The sequence below is a fragment of the Bos javanicus genome, chromosome 11 (assembly GCF_032452875.1).
Source record: "Bos javanicus breed banteng chromosome 11, ARS-OSU_banteng_1.0, whole genome shotgun sequence".
NCBI lineage: Eukaryota > Metazoa > Chordata > Mammalia > Artiodactyla > Bovidae > Bos > Bos javanicus.
In genome coordinates, this window is record NC_083878.1 from 95,124,256 (window position 1) to 95,144,682 (window position 20,427).

Here is a 20,427-nt window from a genome sequence, read left to right on the forward strand (position 1 = left end):
GGGGTGCATGTCAGCGCCCCCACCCCCTTTCCCAGCCATTTTCAAAACCACCATCCGGGGAAGAAGTGCAGCCCACAGATGCCAGCCTCCCCTTCATGTGATATCTTTGCCTTTTTCATATCTAATGAACATGTTTCAAACACTGTGAGCATTTCAAAACACTGCAAAGTTTGTTTTGACAGGAGTGGCGCATCTCGGGAAGCGGGGCCCTTTAATCAGCCTCCGCTTTGAGGTCCCACGTTCTCCTCTGATATCTGCCGGGTTTGAAATCTGGGAGTTCTAGGTGAAGACGCAGGGAAGGTCAGGGTTTCTTGGGCTCCTCTTTCATATGCAGAGCTCCGTCCCTGGAGGGGAGGGTGGGGGCAGGGCTGGGGGCTGCGGGGCTGATGGGGAGATTGCTGGCAGGGGATTTGAGACCCTGGCTCTGCACTTTCTGCATCTGAGCGTCTCTGCGAAGGCTTTGTCGCTGCTCTGCCGCTGGACGTGCCCACGGAGGTCCCTGCCTGGCGTTTAGGGCCACTGTCTGCGGAGGCTCCTCCCCCTGCCAGCTTCTCCCTCTCTCCCCCAGCACCCCTGGGAGTCGGGGTCACTTCTCCAGGGCCTGCTGCAAGCTTGGAACTTCTTTGAAGTCTCTCATTTTATCTTTAATGTTATCTTTCATAATGTCTGGGCACTTACTGTGGGCATAAACGTAGAGTTTTACAGACTTCATTCCCTGGAAAAGCTGACACAACAGGAAGAGGTGCTGTGTTCACCCCCTGCAGCTTTGTAGTTTGAAGAGCCCTCCAGTGAGGCAGAGCACCCCAGCTGTAAGATGCAGAGGCCCCTCCCCTGGGTCAGGGAAGAGGCCACACTTCCCTCGGTTAGCACTTGGTGGATTCATGGCTCCACAACGTTTCTGAGCAGCTGAAAGGAGGGCCAGTGTGGGACGCTGCAGAGCTCCTCTCAGTTGTATGATATGCTCCAGGAGGTTGTGGGAGATGCAGGGGCCAGGGGTCCAGATTTTTAACAACCTCTTTCAGGTGATCTGGTTACAGTCATTGGTCAGTCGACTCTTTCCTTGTTCTGCTGCCTCCTCCTGGACACTTGCTGGGACAGGCAACTCACTACCTACTGATAGACCCACACCTGGGAGGGTCCAGCAGAGCGTTGGGGCTCAGTTAACATTGGATGCTGATGGATGGATGGATGGACAGAGAGATGAATGGATGGAGTATGTAGCCCTGGCATTTTAGAAGAAAGTACAGATCTCATTAGGATATATTTGCCTTTTCCCCCTCATATCCGGTGGAAACGAGTAAAAGCTGAAGGAGCAATAAAAAGGTAGGTTGAGAGGAGAGGGGAAGATGATGCCCCCAGCTTTCTCTCCCCGGTGCCTCCAGGCTTTCACCCCAAGCAGGGCCGAGGCAGGCATCTGGAACCTCAGCAGAGGGACAGGGACATAAAGGAAAGGCCCCGATCCACTGAGCAGCTGGCCCTCCCTAGCCAGGGGAGGGGGCGCTTTGACTGACCTTGAGAAGCCCACCCAGAAGCGGAGGCACAGCTGAACTGGAGGGCAGGCGGGGGTGGCCAGCAGGGGAACTCGAGCAGGGGGACCAGCTACTCAGAGTCTTCACTTTCAGATGGGCCTGGCAAGGCAGCCCTGCCAGGCCAAAGCCTGATCACTCAGCAGGTCTTCTCTCCCCCAAGTCCCTCCTGTGGGGACCCAGGAGGATCGAGAATAAGCGAAGGGTGAGACAGGGTGGGAAGAGGTGTCAGGGCCAGCCGACACTTCTGGCTAGGGAGTGGGGTGGGGGGTGGTTGGCCAGGGGTCTTGGTGCAGTGCAGCCAGACAGTGGACCTGCTGTCCCTCACTGAGGACAGGGCCTGTGACCTGCGCCATCTCTGTGTGCACCCCATCAGCCCTGTGTGGTGGTTCTGTGTGGGAGACAGTCCTCACCTGTTAAGCATGTCCACCCACCCCGAGTGCTGGATCGCTTGCCATTTGGTCTGAGGTTCCCACTGTTATGTGAGAACTGTTTGGATTTCATCCTGTGGTTTGGATATGACAAGTCATCCGTTTCACACTTGCCCATTCATTTTCATTTTGCTCCCTTGTGACCAAAATATACAAGGGGTTGCTACTAGAAGTGCAATTTGCTTATAGAATCCCACATGGGTTCATTTGCTAACTGACAGCTCTTTCTGCTAAGTAGCAATTAGCCCCCTGATTTCAGCCATAAAGTATGCATATAGGATGACACAGTTCTTAAAACTATTTAAGTGATGGCTGCTGTCCTGGTTTAAAGATTATTGCCATCAAACAGTGCTTGGTAACCCAGTAAAGCAATAATCAGCTAGTCCCTCTTGGACAGACATAAGTAAATAGTGCATTAGGCTGCGTTTAAAAGTGTTTATGCTGATACATACAATCTGATACCATGCAGATGGATTCATTGACTTGGTGACTAGATGCTTAGAGGGCACCCGCTGTGGCCTGGTCCCGGGGAGGGCACTGGGACGCTTTGGTAACGAGATCCTGCTCCCAGGGTGCTCAGGCCGGGAGCAGGAGTTTCCAACACTGTTCTTGGCCTCTACAAGACGGGCACGACAGAATTTCTCACCCATCTCCAAAGAGAGGGGAAAAGCAAGACGATAAGTTTCAAACAGCTAAACTTTCTCAGTGTAAGACACTGTCCTTGATCTTATTGTTTCAGTGTTAAACTGAGAAGTAGTGACATGAAGTGGTAGTTGGGATTTTGTATTTCAGATCAGATCAGTCTCTCAGTCGTGTCCGACTCTTTGCGACCCCATGAATCATAGCACGCCAGGCCTCCCTGTCCATCACCAACTCCTGGAGTTCACTGAGACTTAAGTCCATCGAGTCAGTGATGCCATCCAGCCATCTCATCCTCTGTCGTCCCCTTCTCCTCCTGCCCCCAATCCCTCCCAGCATCAGGGTTTTTTCCAATGAATCAACTCTTCGCATGAGGTGGCCAAAGTACTGGAGTTTCAGCTTTAGCATCATTCTTTCCAAAGAAATCCCAGGGCTGATCTCCTTCAGAATGGACTGGTTGGATCTCCTTGCAGTCCAAGGGACTCTCAAGAGTCTTCTCCAACACCACAGTTCAAAAGCATCAATTCTTCGGCGCTCAGCCTTCTTCACAGTCCAACTCTCACATCCATACATGACCACAGGAAAAACAATAGCCTTGACCAGACGAACCTTTGTTGGCAAAGTAATGTCTCTGCTTTTGAATATGCTATCTAGGTTGGTCATAACTTTCCTTCCAAGGAGTAAGGAAGGAGCCCAGAAAAATAAAGTCTGACACAGTTTCCACTGTTTCCCCATCTATTTCCCATGAAGTGGTGGGACCGGATGCCATGATCTTTGTTTTCTGAATGTTGAGCTTTAAGCCAACTTTTTCACTCTCCACTTTCACTTTCATCAAGAGGCTTTTGAGTTCCTCTTCACTTTCTGCCTAAGGGTGGTGTCATCTGCATATCTGAGGTTGTTGATATTTCTCCCAGCAATCTTGATTCCAGCTTGTGTTTCTTCCAGTCCAGCGTTTCTCATGATGTACTCTGCATATAAGTTAAATAAACAGGGTGACAATATACAGCCTTGACGAACTCCTTTTCCTATTTGGAACCAGTCTGTTGTTCCATGTCCAGTTCTAACTGTTGCTTCCTGACCTGCATACAAATTTCTCAAGAGGCAGATCAGGTGGTCTGGTATTCCCATCTCTTTCAGAATTTTCCACAGTTTATTGTGATTCACACAGTCAAAGGCTTTGGCATAGTCAATAAAGCAGAAATAGATGTTTTTCTGGAACTCTCTTGCTCTTTCCATGATCCAGCGGATGTTGGCAATTTGATCTCTGGTTCCTCTGCCTTTTCTAAAACCAGCTTGAACATCAGGAAGTTCACGGTTCACATATTGCTGAAGCCTGGCTTGGAGAATTTTGAGCATTACTTTACTAGCGTGTGAGATGAGTGCAATTGTTCGGTAGTTTGGGCATTCTTTGGCATTGCCTTTCTTTGGGATTGGAATGAAAACGTAAACACCTTTATTGGTAAAAATAAGTTGTCTTGAAACGCCTTTGGCCCATGACAGCCTGAAGTCTAGGCCCCTGCCTTGGGGCAGCCATCACACTCCCAGTCCAGCTCATCAACAGGCCTCTTCTCCCCCCAGGGTCCCCTGTGTTCCCACATCCTTCCTTCCTAGGGTCATCAGTCTACATCTCAGTCTCAGCCTCTGCCACACTGGACTGTGGCTGCCTTCATAGACTCTGACCAGAACAGCCCCAGCCACCGTCAGATTCTTATGGCCAGTATAAATGTCCTCTGTGTAACAGTCTTTAAAATCTGGCCTCCTGAACAGCTGTCCTTCAGATGGACTGATGTAAGAATTTCAGATTCTTACATAAATCTGTGGTTGCAAATCCAGGTTCCTACGCCCCCTGCTCAGCCCTGCCAAATCAGCTGCTCTGCTGCAACTTGCATGCCTCTGGTGATGAGGAGCTCACTACCCACCAGGAACTCCTTCCATGCTTGCCCGGCTCGTCTTTAAATGTGCCGCCTCTGCTTTTTAACTGAGACATGATATGCACACAGCAAAGCTCTCTCAAGCCCTTTCCTGAACATTACCCCCATAAAGTAATTTTTCCTGTTTTGGATAAAAATGAAATCAAATAGTGGTATTCTTTTGTTCCTGGCTTCTTTCCCTCAACATTGTGTCTGTGAAAACGGTCCCTTTTGTGGTATGTACCTGAGATTTGCTCTTGTTCATTGCTATTTAGCGTTCCCTTGTGTGAATAGACCACATTATCAATCTATCCTTTCTACTGTTGATTATCACTTGTTTCCAGTTTGGGGCTATTACAAATAAAGCCATTCTGCGAATTCTTGATCATGTCTCTTGATGGACAGAGTACTCTTCTCTCGGGCACATACCTAGGAGAAGAATTGCTGGATTTTAATGGCAGCAGTGTGCAACTGTAGTACAGTAGACACTGCCACATGGTGTCCCAGGGTGAGTGTGTCTTTTTATGGCCCCGTCAGCAATGCGTGAGGGTTCCGGTTGCTCTGCATACCGCCACCTTAGTTATCTAAGGCTTTTAGCTTAAACCATTCAGGTGGGTAGGTGGTACCTCATTGTACTTTTAATTTGCATTGCCCTAATCAGTAATGAGAAATATAGCTTCATTTCACATGCTTATTGGTGACTTGGATAGTCTCCTCTTGAAATGACTCTTCAGATATTTTGCTAATTTGAGGGAGGGTGGATGTTTGTCTTTTATATGTTGATTTATAGAAGTTTAAAACTATATTCTGTCTATGAGATCATCGTTGGGACAATTTTCTTCCTGTCTGTGGCTTGCCTTTTAACTCTCAGTGGTCTTTCATGAACTGAAGTTCCTAATTTTAATGAAGTCCAGTTAATCAGTCTTTTATGGTTAGTATCTTTTCTGTCCTAGTTAAGAAATCTCAGGCAGGACATGTTGATTGGTGCTAGTAGCCAAGGGTGGTGGCCAAGAGTTCAGTTTCTGGAGCCTGAAGATCTGGGTTTGAACCTCAGTCCTGTCATTTTTCTGAGCCTCAGTTTCTCCATCTGTTAAATGGGCTCCCATGCCATGGTTGGTCAGCAGTCACCATGGTGGCTTTCACTGCTGAGAACCTTATCTGAACTCTTTTGGGATTTAAGCAGTCACTTTTAGAGGATACTTGGTCAATTGCTTCCCAGAGCCTGGCCTCTGTGTCCCCCTACCCTGGGCAATTAGAAAGAACAGCAGTCCTCCACCACCCAACCCCAAGATGGATTCTCAGGTCTGAGTGGGTCCCTGTTTCCAGGAACTTTTAGGGCCCCACGAGCATGGGGCCCTGCAGTCTGACCCAGCCCTCTCACTTGTCAGAGGAGGGGGCAGGAAGAGAGGGCAAGGGGGCTGCCCAGGATCCCAGTGAGGCTGAGGTCAGGCCCCTCCCCACACACCCCCCCCCACCTCCCCGCTGCTCAGAGCATGAGCACCTGCCTGTCCCTTTGCTGTGTTTCAGTGGGGACGCCGTACTACATGTCACCAGAGAGGATCCATGAGAACGGCTATAACTTCAAGTCTGACATCTGGTCTCTGGGCTGTTTGCTGTACGAGGTGAGTGTACGGCCCGCGGCCCAGTGGCATTTAGAAGGGTGAGCGTGATGGGCACCCAGCTGGGGCAGGGCTCACCTCACCAGCTCGGTGGAAATCCGGGATGCACGTCTGCCTGTGGCATTGGTACCATCTGGGTCTGGTCCTTCACCAGTCCGCTCTGCCCAACGTCAGCCTGATTAGCACTGTCGGGTGGGAAGGGGTTAGAGGGATGGCCAGTGGCAGGCTGGGTGCCATCTCACCCCTGGGCTGCTCAGATCTGGGAAGGGAGACAGACTGGAACCAGACAGAGTGTCCAGTGTCTGCTTGTTGATGGAAGGAGCACAGGCAGGGGGATCTGGTTGCCCTGGTTTCCCTGGTAACCAGGGTGATTCTGTTCAGTCTGTCCTTTACCCGTGGACCAGACCCCACGCAGGGCCCCTGTCAGCTCGGGCCTATGCCTCTGAAATGCTCCCCACCAAGGGGTGGCCACGATCTTCTAGGTTCAGACCGTGGGTCACTCTAGAGACCACCAGCCTCTCTCCTGAGCTGTGAGACGGAGCCACCAGATGGCCATTTCCAGATCTGGTGGCCAACCTGGATGGAGGGACAGGAATGTTTCTGAGTCTTATTAGGCTCAGACATGAGACAACATGAGCTTTTGCAGCTGCTGGAGGCGGCGGAGTACTTTAGTATCTCCAAGTTGGCAGTCACACCCTCCTGCTGCCATGGCCCACCCCCTGCTGGGCAGGTCTCCTGTCTGTAAAATGGCAGTGGTAGCATCCTGCATTGTCACAGGCCAGGTAAATGAAATAACATTTCATTTTATTTCAGGCTTTGAAGGGCTTTGAAGACCCTCCAGGGCTGAGAGACACCAAACATGCTTTGGGTTTAGAGTTGGAACCTTGATTATTTTTCTGCTTTCCTGGGGTGGATTTGAGCATCCCTGAAATCTGGCTTAGAACCAATACGCTGAAGAATCTCCCAGGGCAGCGACATGTTGGGGTAGCATCAAGGGGCCACCAGGAGTGTTTTGGAGTTGCAGAGACTTCTTTGTTTCCTTGGGAGTTCTGGCCCTGGGAATTGACCTCGTGGCCCATGGGTATAGACTTCAGGAGTCAGCTGCCCACTGCTGAAGCACCAGGACTGGGGTGGCTATCCATCAGAGTCTCTTGGTGCTGAGATACCTGCTCACTGCATTACAGATTAAGGCTATGAGATCCAAACGCTGATCCCTTTACAAGGTTTAAACTTCACAGCGTCTTTCTTTTTAAGCCAGTGGCCTGCTGTTAATAGCACACATTTCATTTTAAAGAGCAGCCTTGTGGTTGAAGATGAGGCCACGTGGAAGTGTGGCCCTGGTGGCGTTTGTGCCTGAGTCCCCTTCTCCTGGAGGTGTGCCGTGTGGGTGTCCCACTGAGTCCTCCTGACGGTCTGTGGGTGAGCCAGGCCCTGGTGATCAGAGGTGGGGAGCAGACCATGTTTCCTGGGCCTCACAGGGGCATCTGTTGTAGGTGGAATTTTTTGTAAGCACCAAACAGGAGTAGCCCATGGAGGTGGTGCCCCCCAGGAGCTGCAGGGCATCAGGGTTCAGGGGCTTCCCCCGCCCCAGGGATGAAGAGGGCTGAGCTGGACTGCTTCCTGTGTGGGGAGCTGTGGTGGTGACTGGGTGAGAGATGAAGGGCCTGGTGTGGGCCCTGACCTCAGTCTTCGCCCGTGAGGGCCCAGGAGCTGCAGGTGCAGGTGTAACGGGCTCACACCTGGCTCATGAGGTGAGGACGGCACCCGGCTCGGAAGGCCCTGGGCGGTCGGGGGGCAGGTCAAGGAATCGCTCTTCCTGCCCCTCTTGCTGCCCCTGAGCCCCTGAGCCAGTGCATGTGAGCAGCTGGCCATATTTCCCTTTTCGCTTCGGCCAGCGGGGAGCCAAAGTCCAACTGTCACCCATCCCCACGGAGATGTGGCTTTGTCCTCCTGCCCTCATGACACTCACCTAGTCCAGGTGGTGCTCTACTTCTCTGTGCCGTGTTCGGGATTTCTGTAAGTCACTTCCTGCCTCTGAACCACGCAAGTCTCCAGATGGAAACAAACAGGCACGCAGGTGGCCGGGATATAACGGCCCTGCTCCTGTCCTCGGGGCTCCCGAGCTGGTGCCAAGCCGTCCGCACTGGTGCCCGCTCCCTAGAGGCAGACACTGTCCTCGAGTCCCTGCCATGGGCACCTGAACACATGTGTAAAGAGGGAGCATCCATAGTGGCTCCCCAGCCTGGAGGGGCTGGTTTATTTCAGTATTGATTTGCTGGCACTGTGTGGAGCTGTGTGACTCGCAGCCAGGCATGGGAAGTCAATGAAATCAGACGAGTCCTGCGTGCGAGGGGACAGCTGACCTAAACCCAGTGGCTCTGGATCTCCGACAGAAGAGGGCTGGTGTGGTTGGCATGCTGGCGCCTCTGAGGGCGGAAGGCAGTGGGGGCTCTTCCCCAGGCTACCACCCCCAAGCCCTGTGGGAAAACAGAACTGGATGTTTTCCCAGCAGACAGGGAGGGAGACGCACCTGAGCCCAGGGCCATGGTAATTGGAAGGAAGCGTCCCCCAGACACGGCTGGAGCCCCCACTGCACAGCCTGTGGGGCACCCTGAGGGCGCCAGCCTGTAGAGCTGCAACAGGCTCTCCCACCCCCATGGCCCCCACCACCCGCAAATCACTTCCAAGGCTTCTGAGCGGACCCAAGGGAGCACCCCTGGGCCAGGGCGGCAGGCGGCAGCACAGAGCCAGAGGAAACCTGCGCACGACAGAGACAGGCTCACCCTTCCCTCCGATCCCCAGAGTGGACTGGGAGTATCAGGAGTCCCCGTGACAGATTACCAGTTGGCCTGATACAACATAAAATTATTATCTTCCCCTTTGGAAGCCAGAAATCCACAATTTCCCTGACTCAAGGCAAGAAAAGGAAAAGGCCACCTACATTCCTTGGCTTGTGAGCTCTTCATCGTATCACTTAAGTCAACTGACCTCTTCTGTACTCCAGTCTCTCTGCTCCTTCTTATAAAGATACTGTGTTTACATGTAGTAGGGCCCACCTGGATCACGTAGGACTCTCCCCCTATCTGGGATCCTTAATTTCATAACATCTGCCAAATTTATTTTGCCATATAGGCAACACATTTGCCGACTCCTGGGATTAGGATGTGAACATCTTTGGGGACCTTTATTCAGCCCACCACATCACCTTCCACCTGGGCATCCAGATGTCCACTGAAAACCTCCTGAGGTCACTTGAAGATGCTGATGTCGCCCCATGGCTAGTGAGGAGCCGCCACAAAGCAATACACCTGGCCTGCACCCCTCTGGTGGGTGCCAAGTAGGATCTGTCCTGAAGAGGTCAGCATGGGACAAACAGGCCAAACAGCTCAGCAGCTGGGTGCCGCACTGCCCTGGACATTGGAGTGGATCCCAAGAATGACACCAGGCCAGTCCCAGCTTTGCTGTAAGGGAGGAAGCGGGCTGAGAGGCGTGGAGAGACTGTCTAGGGTCACACAGCAAGAAGTGGCCTACATGAACAGTGATACCCAGGCATAGATACCCACCCTTCTGTGAACAGGAGCCGGGGAAGTGGTCCTTGTGGAGCCAGGGCCTCATCCCTTCTCCCCAGCCAGCAGGGGAGGCATGACAGTGGAGAAAGAGATGCGGGGCCTCGGCTCAGAGCCCCTTTTTCGGGGAAGGACTGGTTGTGAGGAGCCCCCAGCAACTGCAGTGGCCCCTCCAGGAGCTCCCAGCAGGGATGCCTGAGCTTGGCCTGTTGGAAGGCCTGGTGCTTTGTTTTCATTACCTGGCACGCCCGTGGAGGCGCTCAGCAGGCCGCCTGGGCTCTGCAGAATTTACTTATTTACATGGGAGCTCAGCTCTGAGCATGGAGCTGAAGGAATCAGGGTCCTCAGTGGGGGGCCTTCTCACAGCAGCCTCAAGGCTGAGACCAGCAGAAAAGTGGGCCAGAGGGGGAGCGAGGGAAGACTAGGGTGGAGCTGTGCCTTGTGTGGAATCCTGCTTTATTCTAGCTTGAGCCAGAGAAGGGTCTGGGGAAGCAGGGCAACAGACTGCTTGGCAGCTAGCCCCTGGGGTCAGCCTTCACTCTTGGACAAGATTGGGAGAAACTGGTGATGAGACGGATGTCTGAGGCCCTGACAGGGCCGGAGTCAAAGGCAGTTTCTGTCCCCTCTGAGTCAGAGACCACTTCTCCTTCTGACATCTCAAATCACACACCAGTTTCCCTGAGCCCTCCCGGCGGGGGCAAGCGCCCATACTCGCCCATCTCTCTGGCCATGTGTCATCCTAATGACACCAGGGAGGAAAAGTTCTGCATCTGAGGAGCAGTGCTGAGAGCCGTAGCATTGGCAGTCCTAACGAGGCAACCAGTGTCAGCCCCGAACAGCCATTCCTCCTCTGCTTCGACCAATCAGAGGTGGGTGGTCGCCGGTACAAGAAGATCTCGACATCCGGGCTAATCGTTCTAATCCCAGTGTCCCCAGCAACCCCAGAGGTTCCTTCACAGCATGATGCTCTGATCCGAGTGGAAGGCCCGTGGCCAGCAGCTGGAAGGGGAGCGGCCTGGGGAGGGGGAGCAGGGGGATGCTGCTTCCACTAGAATCTGCGTGTATGGATGTAGAAGCCACTGTGAGCCGGGGAGGCTGAGAGGGCTCCTCTGGCAGAGCTCACTGCTGACCCTGTTCAGAAAGCGTTTCTGAAACTGGGGAAGGCGCTGGAGGGGATGGAGAGGTTATCTGCAGGGAACGGCATGTACAGGGCTCAGGCCTCGCCATTCTGGGGCCCTTTTGTGCAAATCAGATCAGGCTGGCTGGTTGAAAGGATCACCCAGTCCCTGTCCCAGGTCAGACACATGAAAAACCAGAGCCCGTGTTAGTGAGGCCAACTTTAAACATCCTTTCTACTTTGGACAGAAACACTTTTCAGGAAAATCCGCCTTAATCCACCTGCCTTGACTTGAAGGGCACCAGATCACCCTGAGTGACCGCCCTGGAGCCTCAGCTGCTCTCTGCCGTGGCAACAGATGTCCCTTTGAAACTGCCCAATTAACCCTTTGCACCTGAGGTTCTCGTTTTAATTATTGGAAATAAATCACCCAAGCGATGCCATTTTGCACGCTAGTTGGAAAAGACAGTTCCCCATTTCTGCACACCCCTCCTGCTTTGCCAAGTGCCATGGCCACTCCCTGCAGCCTTCCCATGGGAGGTTTCACAGTCCAGGTGGTCTGCAGCCCTCCTTAGAGGGGCCCAAGCCCCTGGTCAGGCGGAAGAGAGCGGTAAGGCTCAGCACCCCTCTGAAATCACTCAGCCAGGGCCCTGGGCCCACAGGTGCTGCTCTGGGGAGACTCCTGACCTGGGTCAGAGGAAACCCCAGGTCTCCAGTCCACACCGCCTCTCCAAAGGCCATTTGGAAGCCCAAGGACACTGTGTGGGGTCTGAAGCCCCCTGTGCCTCCTGAAGGAGGCAGGCTATGCTCTCAGGGTCAGCTGACCTATTCACAGGCTGAACAGAACATGGGGGCAGGCCAGGGAACTAAAGCTTCCGGGCTACCTACCACGTTCTGCCCTGAGATGGGGTTCACCGGCCCACCCTCCGGAGCCTGACAGGGAGCAAGGATTCCTCAGGTGTCCCGGAGACTCTGGCTGCGGTCCACATACAGAGCGGCCCTGGCACCGGCTCCTCGAGGGGAACCAGGGCCGAACGGCCAGATGGGCACAGGTACCTGACGGTGCTTGAGTAGCAAGAGGAGTTGGGCTGTCAACTGGAAGCAGGAGTGACAGGCGGCACTTTAATCCCATTACAGCTTCATCAGCAGATGGGGCCAGTGGGCACCTCACTGGGCCGCCTAACACGGCCACTCCTCGGTTCCTGTGTCCCCTTTGAAGACACCCCCAAGGGTGCTGAGTGGTGAGGTGGGAAACTCAGCTAGTTCCCTGATGGGGCAAGAACCCGCCAGGGCCTCCACAGCCCCTAGGAGAGGGCCTGCTTCCAGAGTGGAGCCGGAGGATGACAGCTCGGGTTAGGACCCTCCTCCTGTGCTGGCCAAGGCTCACCGCCACCCTGCAGGGGGAACTGTGTCAATCTCAGATGAGGAAATGGGGGGCCAGGCCCACAGTGTGTGTGTGTGGAGCTGGGTGGGATTCAGGAAGCTTCTGTCTGCAATGTCTGTTAAGCCCAGGGTCCCCGGCCCTGCATTCATGGGCAGCCAAACAGCCCTGCGCCCTCTGCTAATGTCTGGATGTGCAGCTTTCAGGCAGCAGCAGCCACTGCCCAGAACCCTGGGCTTCCACAGCAGCTCTGTGATGGGCTGGAGCACGGCCAGAATGAAAGCCAAAAATGCCTCCCCACCCCCTCCACCCCACACATCAAATGTTAGCCCTTAGGTTCAGTTCAGTTGCTCAGTCATGTCTGACTCTTTGCAATCCCATGAACCGCCACACGCCAGGCCTCCCTGTCCATCACCAACTCCCAGAGTTTACCCAAACTCATGTCCATTGAGTTGGTGATGCCATTCAACCATCTCATCCTCTGTCGTCCCCTTCTCCTGCCCTCAATCTTTCCCAGCATCAGGGTCTTTTCAAATGAGTCAGCTCTTTGCATCAGGTGGCCAAAGTATTGGAGTTTCAGCTTCAGCATCAGTCCTTCCAATGAATATTCAGGACTGATCTCCTTTAAGATGGACTGGTTGGATCTTGCAGTCCAAGGGACTCTCAACAGTCTTCTCCAACACCATCGTTCAAAAGCATCAATTCTTCGGCACTCAGCTTTCTTTATAGTCCAACTCTCACATCCATACATGACTACCGGAAAAACCACAGCCTTGACTAGACAGACCTTTATTGACAAAGTAATGTCTCTGCTTTTTAATATGCTGTCTAGGTTGGTCATAACTTTTCTTCCAAGGAGTAAGCGCCTTTTAATTTCATGGCTGCAGTCACCATCTGCAGTGATTTTGGAGCCCCAAAAATAAAGTCAGCCACTGTTTCCACAGTTTCCCCATCTATTTGCCGTGAAGTGATGGGACCAGATCTTAAGTTTTCTCAATGTTGAGCTTTAAGCCAACTTTTTCACTCTCTTTCACTTTCATTAAGAGGCTCTTAGTTCTTCACTTTCTGCCATAAGGGTGGTGTTACCTGCATATCTAGGTAGGCAGTTTCCTAAATTTATTTCTCAAATAGACATCCTCCCATGAGTGTCTTCAGAATTGCTCTTTAGAAATATAAGACCATGTGACAAGAGGAACCCACCAGTCCCAAGCACAGCTCCTCCTGAGCAGGGCCTGTCTCCCCATGCCCTGTGTACTTATGACCAAAATCAGCCCCTGGGAGCTGAGGTGTGGGCAGGCAGGCGCCTGCACACGCCTGGCCCTCAGGACACAGATGCACCTTCTTCGTTGCCCTTAGTTTTGTCACTGAAACCTTTGTCCCTTTTAATGTGCTTATGTAACAAGGATCGTGTTAAAACGGCCTCTTGCTGTTGCACCCCAGCTTCCTCAGGATGGGGGGGAGCCTCAATGGACAGCCGCTGCAGTGAGGACTTGGAAGCACCCTGCCCCGGAGGAGCAGCCCCTTCTCCCCTGGACCTCAGGGCCAAAAACTCCTCTCTCACCCCTCTCCTTGCAGATGGCAGCTCTTCAGAGCCCCTTCTATGGAGACAAAATGAATCTCTTCTCCCTCTGCCAGAAGATCGAGCAGTGTGACTACCCGCCTCTCCCCGGGGAACATTACTCTGAGAAGGTGGGTCTGCAGCCTCCAGGGCTGAGCCTGGTGAGCTCTGATGACCAGCAAGGCTCCAGGAGGGGCTGAGCTTGGGTTCACTTAACAGGGTGCAGAAGGAAGTGACTTCTCCACTTCCTGGAGTGAGGAACTCAGGGTGGGGGGCAGATTAAGAGGCAGATCTCGGGGACTTGGTGTGGCCCCCGACAGCAGGGCTGCAGCCCACCCACTGGATAGGAACCAGCAGGAGCTGCCCCACGTGCCCCCTTCTGACCATTTGGCTCCCAGCCCAGGGCTAGAGTGAGGCTCGCTGCTCTGGGACCCCGAGACGGGCTCAGACAACAGGAGGTAGACAAGGGGCGGCAGGGCCTCGCTGGCCCCACGCTATGATGGGCAGCCACGTCGCTCCCATGAGAGGAAACCACAGCAAGCAGACCTGCGTCAGACCCTTTGGTGGGCTTATTTTCAACATTCTACACTGAGGACAGGGCCTCTGGATACAGACTCTGACAAGTCTGGCAGTCAGGCTGTGATGGCTAAAGCTGTGGGAGAGCGTCTTCTGCCTCAGGTCCCTCTTCTTAAAAGCAGGGCTGATGTTTTGCCTTCATGGATAAAAGGTGAGGAGGAGAGGAGAGGACAGGTTTACAGCCCAGAGTGGTTAACAGTGTAACACACTCACCCTCACGCTTCTTGGGTGAGTCACTGAACTGAGTCTGTTTCCTCATGTAAAATAGCGGTAACCCTGGAATCTCCCGCAGAGGATTGAGGTTATGCAAGGGGACGTGCTCAGTCCAGCACCAGGCTAACGTCTACCCCCACCATCAGCCAGAGTAGCCACTGGCTGTAGCAGAGCCTGGCTCAAAGGAAACGTTCCACAGGTCGTGTTCAGGGTCAGTACTAGGGGGTGTGACAGAGAGTGTGAGTCTCCCTGGGCTCACCCTGCAGGACCACAGGCCATCACCTCACAATAACAGCAGCTCACATTTAGGACTGATGAATCCCCCTGCCCCTAATGCCAGTTTACCAGGAAGGTTAAATGACTCAGAAGGGTTAAGTAACTTGCTTGTGATGAAAGCATTTGACCCAGATGACCCTGCACCTAGCTGCCATGCCATCCTATTTCCTGAGGGTGTAGCCCTCTTCCATAGCCAGTCATCCAGCCAAGGCGAGGCAGCATCTGGACTGCTCACTTCACCACTGTGAAGGTTCTGGAAGGAGCAGTCCTTGCCCACCAGGCCGTAGCGACCAGGTGTCCCAGTGTGCTAACCCTGCATCCAAGCAGGCTGACTAGAGGGGCCTCGGCCACCCTTCTGGCAGCCTTTGTTCCCACGCCTGCTGGCTCTGTGGACTCCCCGCAGCAGCCAGAGGGCAGGCAGGAGTGCACACCCTAGAGTTGCTCACTGCACTCTCTCTTGTGGCTGTTGCTTCAGTGGCTTGCAGAGTTCTCCTGCGACCTTTGGAGGAAGTACTTATGCTCTGGGGTGGAAGTTGGTAGGAATGGAGAAACTAGTTGAGTTGTTCACCAACTTAACAGTTGCACTGGTTTTTCTTCCCCTTGTTTGGACTTTTTTTTATCTATAGGTATTTTTGGTTGTGCTGGGTCTTTGTTACTGAGAGGGCTTTCCTCTAGTTGTGAGCGGGGGCTGCTCTCCAGCTGCGGCGCACGGGCTTCCCCTTGCAGTGGCTCCTCTTGGTGCAGAGCGCAGGCTCTAGGGCATGCTGGACACGCAGGCTCAGTAGTCGCAGCTCCAGAGCACAGGATCAGTGCTTGTGGTGCAGGGGCTTAACTGCTCTACAGCATGTGGGAATCTTCCTAGATCAGGGATCGAACATGTCTCCTGTGTTGCCAGGCAGATTCTTTTCCCTTGAGCCACCAGGGAAGCCCTGAATTTGGAATTTTGTTGGAATTTGTTAAGAAGGTTGGAGTCATACTACCTGGAGCACATGACAACTTCTCTGGGCCAGTTTGCCAGTTTGTCAATGGGAACTGTCAGCTCTGTCTCATGGTTAGAAGCTGGAATGAAGGAATTCTCATATAGCCTTTGGCCCTCTTCCCTCCCAAGTCGGTCCTTTCACCACCCAGAGTGCTTCCACCCCAGAGCACCTGGCTTTCACCAGCTGTGTGCAGCTCCTGGAGGTGTTAAATCTTAGCACTGGAGCCCTTCTGCACACCTCACTTTTGAAGTTCTGTCTCCTTTTAGGAATAAGACACTGTTTCTCTTCAAAATTTTCAGGCACACACTTGTTCCCAACTGTGTGGTCTACTCGCAGACTACCTTAATGTGGTTTTCCTGGGCACTTTCACACGTCACAGGCCAGCCCCAGCCACTGCCCCCAAACACTGAGGTTCTGGAGTTCGGTCTTGCAGGCTTGGCTGCATCTGGCCAGGAGCTTCCCAGTGTTTATAAAGCAGTGAAATTCCCAGTAAGGCAGCACACAGGCTGAAACCTCTCCCAGGGGGAGGAACCCCAGATCCCTCAGCCTGGAACAGCTCAGGAGTGAAGCAGGATGCACACCACCAGACCCACTGGGCCAAGCCCAGAGTCTGTGTGAGCCCCCTAAGTCAGGATCTCCCTTCTCCCTGCTGTGCCTGGCCAGCCCTTCCAGCAGCAGGTATTTAAATGAAAAAGAAAAAACTGCAGTGAGCCCAGTGATGCAAGTTAAGATGTAGGCTTTCTAAGGTCATTATTTTAATTACCATTAAAATAATTGGCACTCTGGCTATCAGAAGAATGGAGGTGATCAGAGGCTCAAGGTACCCCTCCCCCACCCGGAGGCAGGAGCAGCCTTCAGTGTCTGTATAATTAAAAGCTCCGTCTTTCATGAGCACAATAAAGAGGCCAGGGGGTGGGCAGACTGCAGCTCCGCTGCATGTTAATGCATTTATTATGATCAATAAGCCCTTGCCTTGAGTTTTGTCCTCTGCTTTGGGCGTCTGCATGACTGACAGCAGACACACACACAGCGCACACATTACCCAGCAGTGGAGACAGCAGAAGTTCAAAGTTCTTTGGAGGCAACACTCTCAGGGTCTCCAAGACCTGGCCCTTGGGACCAGACAGGCCAAACACTGGCCCTGCTAGCCCACCACTCACCCGTCTTGAATGTCTTTGCTCATCGTGTAGGTACCGTGAGGGTTAATGAGTTAATGCAGAACCTCAACAAGGCTGCTTGGGAGTAATAGGCATCATCTGTCTTTTTGCAGTTACGAGAACTGGTCAGCATGTGTATCCACCCTGACCCCAACCAGAGACCCGACATCACCTATGTGCACCAGATTGCCAAACAGATGCACGTGTGGACTTCAAGCACCTGAGCGTGGATGCAGCGTGCCTTCTCAGAAGCCACACCTTACCTGCCTTACCTGAGTCTTCTCCAAAGTGGCCACCTGGTAGCTGGGACCAACTAAGACTAGAGGGTTCAGCACGTTCCCCAAAGAGGGGCCCAGGCTTCATAGCAGATGCTGAATACAGGGCTGCTGGGGGGAGGGGCACTGGTCATGTGTTACTGGTGGTCACATTTGAAACTCCTTTCTTTAAACTGTTGTGAACACACTCAGCTGGGTTGCCAGGGGTGGATGGTTCAGTGAGCCACTGACACACCCCTTATATCTGGACTGTAATGTGAATCTTTCGGATAATTCCTTCAGTGACCTGTCAAGGTTTGTAATAACAGGAGAATACAGGAGACTCTCTGATTTGTAGTGAGCCTTTTTAAATGGATAGTGGCAAGTTTAGCTCTTAGAATCTTTTCAAACAATCAAGCTGTGTGCTTAATTTACTCTCTTGTAAGGGAAGAAAGTGGAAATATTTTTTTTTAAGTAGAGTGGAGATTTTCCTAATATTTTTCTCTATGTTTATAACTTGATAAATGACGACGAGGTGAACCCAGCATCTGACATAGAGGCAAACAGTATTTGAAAGCCATGAGTGTTCTCTGTGCAGTCGGCTCAGCCCTCTTCTGAACACCCGCCAGCACCAGGCCCTCATCACCGGCTTGAATGCTGGCGGTTCGTTTAATGATCAGTGTGAAGTGTTTTCCTCCCTGAGAAGGAAGCATAGGAAATAAAAATATACGGGCTTTGCACTGGTTCTGCACCTTCCTGGCATGACCCTGGGCAAGCTTCTTAACCTCTCTGAGACTGTTGCCTCATCTACAAAATGGACTTAATAGCATCTATCTTCAGGGTTGCTGACAGAATTTGAGATAAAATATGTAAATTTATCTAGCTCATGGCAGATGATCCAAAAATGGTAGCTACTCACCCCTTCACAAAGCTGAAATCCACGGACCATGCAAGTCAAGAGTTAAACGTACAACTGTATTATTTGTAGAAAACCAGAAGTGTGTTCATTTATTTCTTACTCCCAAATAGGATTAACTGTGAAGATTAATTTATAAATGTGAACTTAAGGGAAACTGAAGCTCTGAAGGAAGTAGTTTGAATTTTGTTTTTACACTCAAGTTAATCCTCAAATGGTCTAATCGTCGCTCACTAACTTGGTGACAGTTCAGCCCTCCAGACAAGACAGCGCATGTGTCCGCCCCACTGGTGTCCTGGTCAGGCCTCTATGGGGACAAAGGATTTGGGTCTGGCCAGTGTGCCGATTTCTTGTGTGAACTCTGTTCTACTGTAATACTGTCGCGTTTGAGAGATTTTCTTCAGATGCAGCCTCTGCTTTGTACTCATCCTCCATGGTTGAAATAAAATGGGTAAGAGGGATCCTTCTGTGAATGCGTTATGATTCGTGAGTTCTTTTAAAACAGCTTCACACTGCAGCACAATCTCTAAAGCTGCTTTTAAAAACACAGTTTCTCAGGCCCCAGACACTGAGTAATCTGGGAATTTTTTTAAGCTCCCCAGATAAGTTTGATAAATCATCAGCCAAGTTGCTATCCTAAATAATTGCATTGTTCTCCCCACCCCACTCCTGGCAGTTTAACCGGGGCAGCTTGCCCAAGAGTGGGTTCACTCTGGGAGACCATGGCACTGGGCCTCCTTCTCGTGTCCCCCAGATGAGCATGCCCTGGGGGACAGTCAGACTCTGTCTGGCTGGCACTTAGCACTGAAAGTTTTTCTGATTCCAGGCAGACTTTTTGCAAATATTCTGCTTATGGCTCTCAGAATCCCTACTGTGTCTGTCTCCCTTGGCAGTATCAGCTTTGGACACAGATGAACTAGCTTTCTGCATGCCATCAACTTTCGACCCCTTGAGAACAATTCTGCTTAGTACAAGGACCCTCTGGAGGTATACAATTTCAACCATTCAGCAGGCCTGAGTATTGGGGAAACAGTCATTTCCTAACTTATGGATAGTAAGTCCCAAGCATTCTTGGGTTGTCTGTGAAACTGGGCAAAGTGGAGCCCACCCAGGGTCACGCAGCTAGAGCAAAGCAACACTGTCCACCTACCTGCTTGTTCTTGGTGCTCAGAACTGATGAGTGGTTCTTTCCTACTTGGCTGTGCTGCACTCATCCTAAGCAGCAAAGAAAAAGAAGAAGCCTGGGACTACCCTGAACAAAGAGAAAAGTAAGTTAGCAAAGGGGTGGGAAACCACTAGCTCCGACTTCAGCCACTTAATTTTGTTTTCATTTTTTATTGGGTTCATTCAGCAAGCAATGGCCGAATGTCTTACAGGGGGAGCCTCCACTGCCCGTCCTCCAGAGCTGTAGCCCGCCATCCACCGACCCCATTCAGGACGTGTCCATTGTTTGGACTGTTTCTTCCAGCACCTCAATTTCCAGGGTCGTGACTTTTTCAGTGAGGACGGCAGTGGTCCCTTTCTCACACCTGTACCGGCCAAACCTAGTGAGAGAAATACAAAAGCAGAGAGTTAGGATCCCCTAGGGGCCTGACGGAGGGCTGGAGAGAGGGACAAGTACTTGGGGGAAAGCCGGCCTACACTGGAGTCCTGGCTTTCCTGACTCCCAGTTCTTTGAAGCGGGGGGATTCGGCTCCCCCAAAGGTCACTTTCCTCGGCTCTCAAGTGCTACAAAATGGGGCTACAGGAAGACAGGATGCACATGGAAAGAGGTAAGATCGAGCACCTGGCACTAAGTGGACCCTCGGATTTCCTTCCCCACCTCCCCATCCCCAGGAGATGCATTTGTTCCTCTGCCTTCAAGCTTCAACCTCCCTAAAGCATTAATACCCTTCGGTAAACAGCAGGAAGCCAATCCTTTCATTAAGGTGCCACTGCCCCAGATGACGTAACCGTAACCTTAAACATGGTAAAAATATCTGGAAGCATTAACAGTACAAAAATGACCCGCAGCCAGGCTCTGGGCTTGTCACTGTTGACCACACTCAAGACTCAAGAAGGGAGAGCTAACTGTCCCTAAAGGGACACAGTAGAAGGGACACATTTGGAGAAGGAAATGGCAACCCACTCCAGTGTTCTTGCCTGGAGAATCCCAGGGACGTGGGAGCCTGGTGGGCGCTGTCTCTGGGGATGCACAGAGTCGGACACGACTGAAGTGACTTAGCAGCAGCAGCAGCAGCAGCAGAGGGCCACAATAGATACCACTAACGCCCACCCAACACCACTCTGCTTAGGTGAATGAAAGGTT

General features: G+C 52.2%; 2 protein-coding genes across 4 annotated transcripts in view; one reads left to right on the forward strand and one right to left on the reverse strand.

Moving 5' to 3' along the window:
- Nucleotides 1-18,580, forward strand: part of NEK6 (NIMA related kinase 6) — an 86,198-nt gene extending 67,618 nt beyond the window's left edge. For all 3 annotated transcript variants that reach the window (XM_061433499.1, XM_061433497.1, XM_061433498.1), the window contains exons 8-10: nucleotides 6,034-6,128; nucleotides 13,765-13,878; nucleotides 17,063-18,580. In XM_061433499.1, the coding sequence (XP_061289483.1) occupies nucleotides 6,034-6,128; nucleotides 13,765-13,878; nucleotides 17,063-17,173 (320 nt within the window). In that variant the 3' untranslated portion in view covers nucleotides 17,174-18,580. The remainder of the gene's footprint in view (nucleotides 1-6,033; nucleotides 6,129-13,764; nucleotides 13,879-17,062) is intronic.
- An 854-nt stretch (nucleotides 18,581-19,434) lies between these two features.
- PSMB7 (proteasome 20S subunit beta 7) overlaps nucleotides 19,435-20,427 on the reverse strand; it is a 57,415-nt gene continuing 56,422 nt past the window's right edge. Inside the window, exon 8 of the mRNA XM_061433500.1 lies at nucleotides 19,435-19,663. Coding sequence (XP_061289484.1) covers nucleotides 19,552-19,663 — 112 coding nt within the window. The 3' untranslated portion in view covers nucleotides 19,435-19,551. The remainder of the gene's footprint in view (nucleotides 19,664-20,427) is intronic.